The 2,372-nt window shown below is 37.5% G+C and overlaps 1 protein-coding gene across 1 annotated transcript; it reads right to left on the bottom strand.

Moving 5' to 3' along the window:
- Positions 1-236: 236 nt before the first annotated feature.
- LOC145074383 (uncharacterized) lies at positions 237-2,076 on the bottom strand. The gene is made up of 5 exons (XM_079020770.1): positions 1,904-2,076; positions 1,146-1,401; positions 1,009-1,066; positions 774-901; positions 237-685 (listed from the first exon to the last, which is right to left on the bottom strand). Exons 2-5 carry the CDS (start codon positions 1,389-1,391, stop codon positions 452-454), a joined length of 666 nt encoding a protein of 221 aa, XP_078876896.1. The 5' UTR covers positions 1,392-1,401; positions 1,904-2,076; the 3' UTR covers positions 237-451.
- Positions 2,077-2,372: the final 296 nt, after the last annotated feature.

Raw genomic sequence — 2,372 nt, 5'->3', positions numbered from 1 at the left:
CAGAAACGCCCAAGTCCAACAATAGGTTTATGGTTTTCCTAACATTGTTGCAAAACTTGTGATCCGTGTTACAATTCAGTAACCTTTAACAATTAATGAGATGTAACAGAAACCGATTTCATATCAATACCCATAAATCTCAGATTTCCACTAAATTTAGTTAAAACCAGAACCAATTAACTGCACAGATTACCAGCTAACAAGAAGAAGAAGAAGAAGAAGAAGAAGAAGAAGAATTCAGACACAAGGAGATCAAATAGAACTCAAGTGTGGTTCAGAAACACATTTGAGAAGTTGACATTCCTACCCCTCAACACAACACAACACAGCACAAAAGAACCGCAACTAAAAAACCCAGAACAATTCTTCTACTTTCTCTTTCTCACTCATTACCTGTTTAACTCCACCATCTCCTTTACATATCCATAGACACCATTAATACACTTGCAACTCACTTTGCAGTGGGAAGGTAAACCCTAATAATATCTTTGTTTGTGACTTTCCGCCTACATGTAGGACATTTAGACTGAGCCTTAATTGCAGCCTTGATACACGCCTTGCAGAAAATATGACCACATTTTGTTGTCACCTCCTCAACTAATGATCCCATGCAAACAGGACAGCTGAAGGTCGGCTCCGGTGGCGGCGGCGGTGGTGGTGGTGGTGGTGGTGGTGCTCTCACTCTCTGCAATGAATCATACAAGAGTTAACAAAAGCTGTATAGAAAAGTACAATGCTATTACCAATAAATAAAGTACAATGCTATTTACTACCATAGAACCGCTGCTTCCTCCTTCCAAATTGACATACATCTCACAATTGATAACTGGTGGAATTCCAGCACCTCTTTTCCGTTTGTTTCCATGGTTATTTTGACCAATGATCCTAGCAGAAACCTCTTCTGTGAAATGATATGAGTCAGATTAAGTAATGAACTAAGAATAGAACAAAAAGAATTGAAGAAAATTTTATGCATTTGTTGATGGTGATGTTAGTAGTAGGATATACCAGATTCCACATCAACCACCAAAGGCCTTTTTCGAATTCTTTGTGATTTCTTTTTAGCCTGAGGATAAAGTAGAATTTTGAGAATATATGAATTCGGTTTTATATGAATAAAATAAAAGATAGAAAAGGAGGTTTACTTCTTCAAATGCTCTAGGGGAGGATATAACAACATCATCATCCAATTCCTCAACATCAATGGGAGCAGGTAGTGCTGATCCTGGAATAGTCGGAGCAGTAGTTATGGAAGTCTGAGATACTGAAACAGTTGGCCCTCCTGCTTGTTCTTGGTTTTCATTTGGAGGAGGAACATTCAGATCCAGCCCTCCTTTCCTTTGTCTACCACCACCTCTTGCATACTTCACAACTGGCGGCTTAGTGCTCATGCTTTCTTATCTACAGAATAGTCATGCAAAAGGAAACTTCACTACAAGTGTCTACCATGCCTGGACATTCAACCACCATACTCACACAGACATGAAAAAGGAAAAGACGAATCCATGAATCACTTACTAGTAAACAAATTTTTAACTTTCATGTACTTTACTATGCCCTAACCGACCCCCACACACACATACATGAACCCTTGGTTTGAAGTCTAAATTCCGGATTGAGATCCAAAGCAATCAAACAGTTTAATTAACATATATAAGTAAAATGATACGTGTTCAAACATAACCCCCAAAAACCAGAAACTTTGTGATCGATCACTGATGCAAAATTAACGATACACATGCGAGACGAAAGAGAAAAACTAAAGAAACCGTAAGAGAACAGGATAACCACAGGAACTCATCCCCAAGGTTTAAAGAAAAGAAATTCAAAAATCAAGTGATTGATCACAATGAGGATCGAAAACTTGAATAAGCGTAAGAAATGGGACAAAATTAAAACTTACCTTTTGCGATTACGGACCGATCGAGAAGCTAAAGTGATTGTAAGATGAGATAGAGAAAGATAAAAAGAGGATTTTGAGTTCTGTAGCCAGTCTAGGGTTTGCGAAGAAGGGGAATTGGTGTGGAGGAGGATATATGAAGAATAAAACCTAAGCGGTTACTTCCGTACAAACCAAACGGGTCGGATCGATGGATGTTCAAAAGAAATACACGTCTCTCTTCGCATTAGCGCCATTCGTCACTGCAAGTTTCGAAATGTGCTTTTCTACGGGCCCAATTTAGCGCGTGGATTTCAACTTTCAACCCAAAAAGAATAGTCTAAAAAACCCGCAATATTAATTGTTGTTTGAAACACAAGAATATTCATAAATATTCGATACGTATTGTTTTAGATTGGTAAAATATATGTATCTTTATAATTTTTTATTTTTTTTTATTTTTATAAGTAATCAAACATAGATAACTTTGGGA

The sequence above is a fragment of the Lactuca serriola genome, chromosome 9, assembly GCF_051521515.1.
Source record: "Lactuca serriola cultivar US96UC23 chromosome 9, Lser_US96UC23_V15, whole genome shotgun sequence".
NCBI lineage: Eukaryota > Viridiplantae > Streptophyta > Magnoliopsida > Asterales > Asteraceae > Lactuca > Lactuca serriola.
Note: the sequence above shows the minus strand (reverse complement) of the source record. Positions and strands in the feature narration are given on the sequence as shown.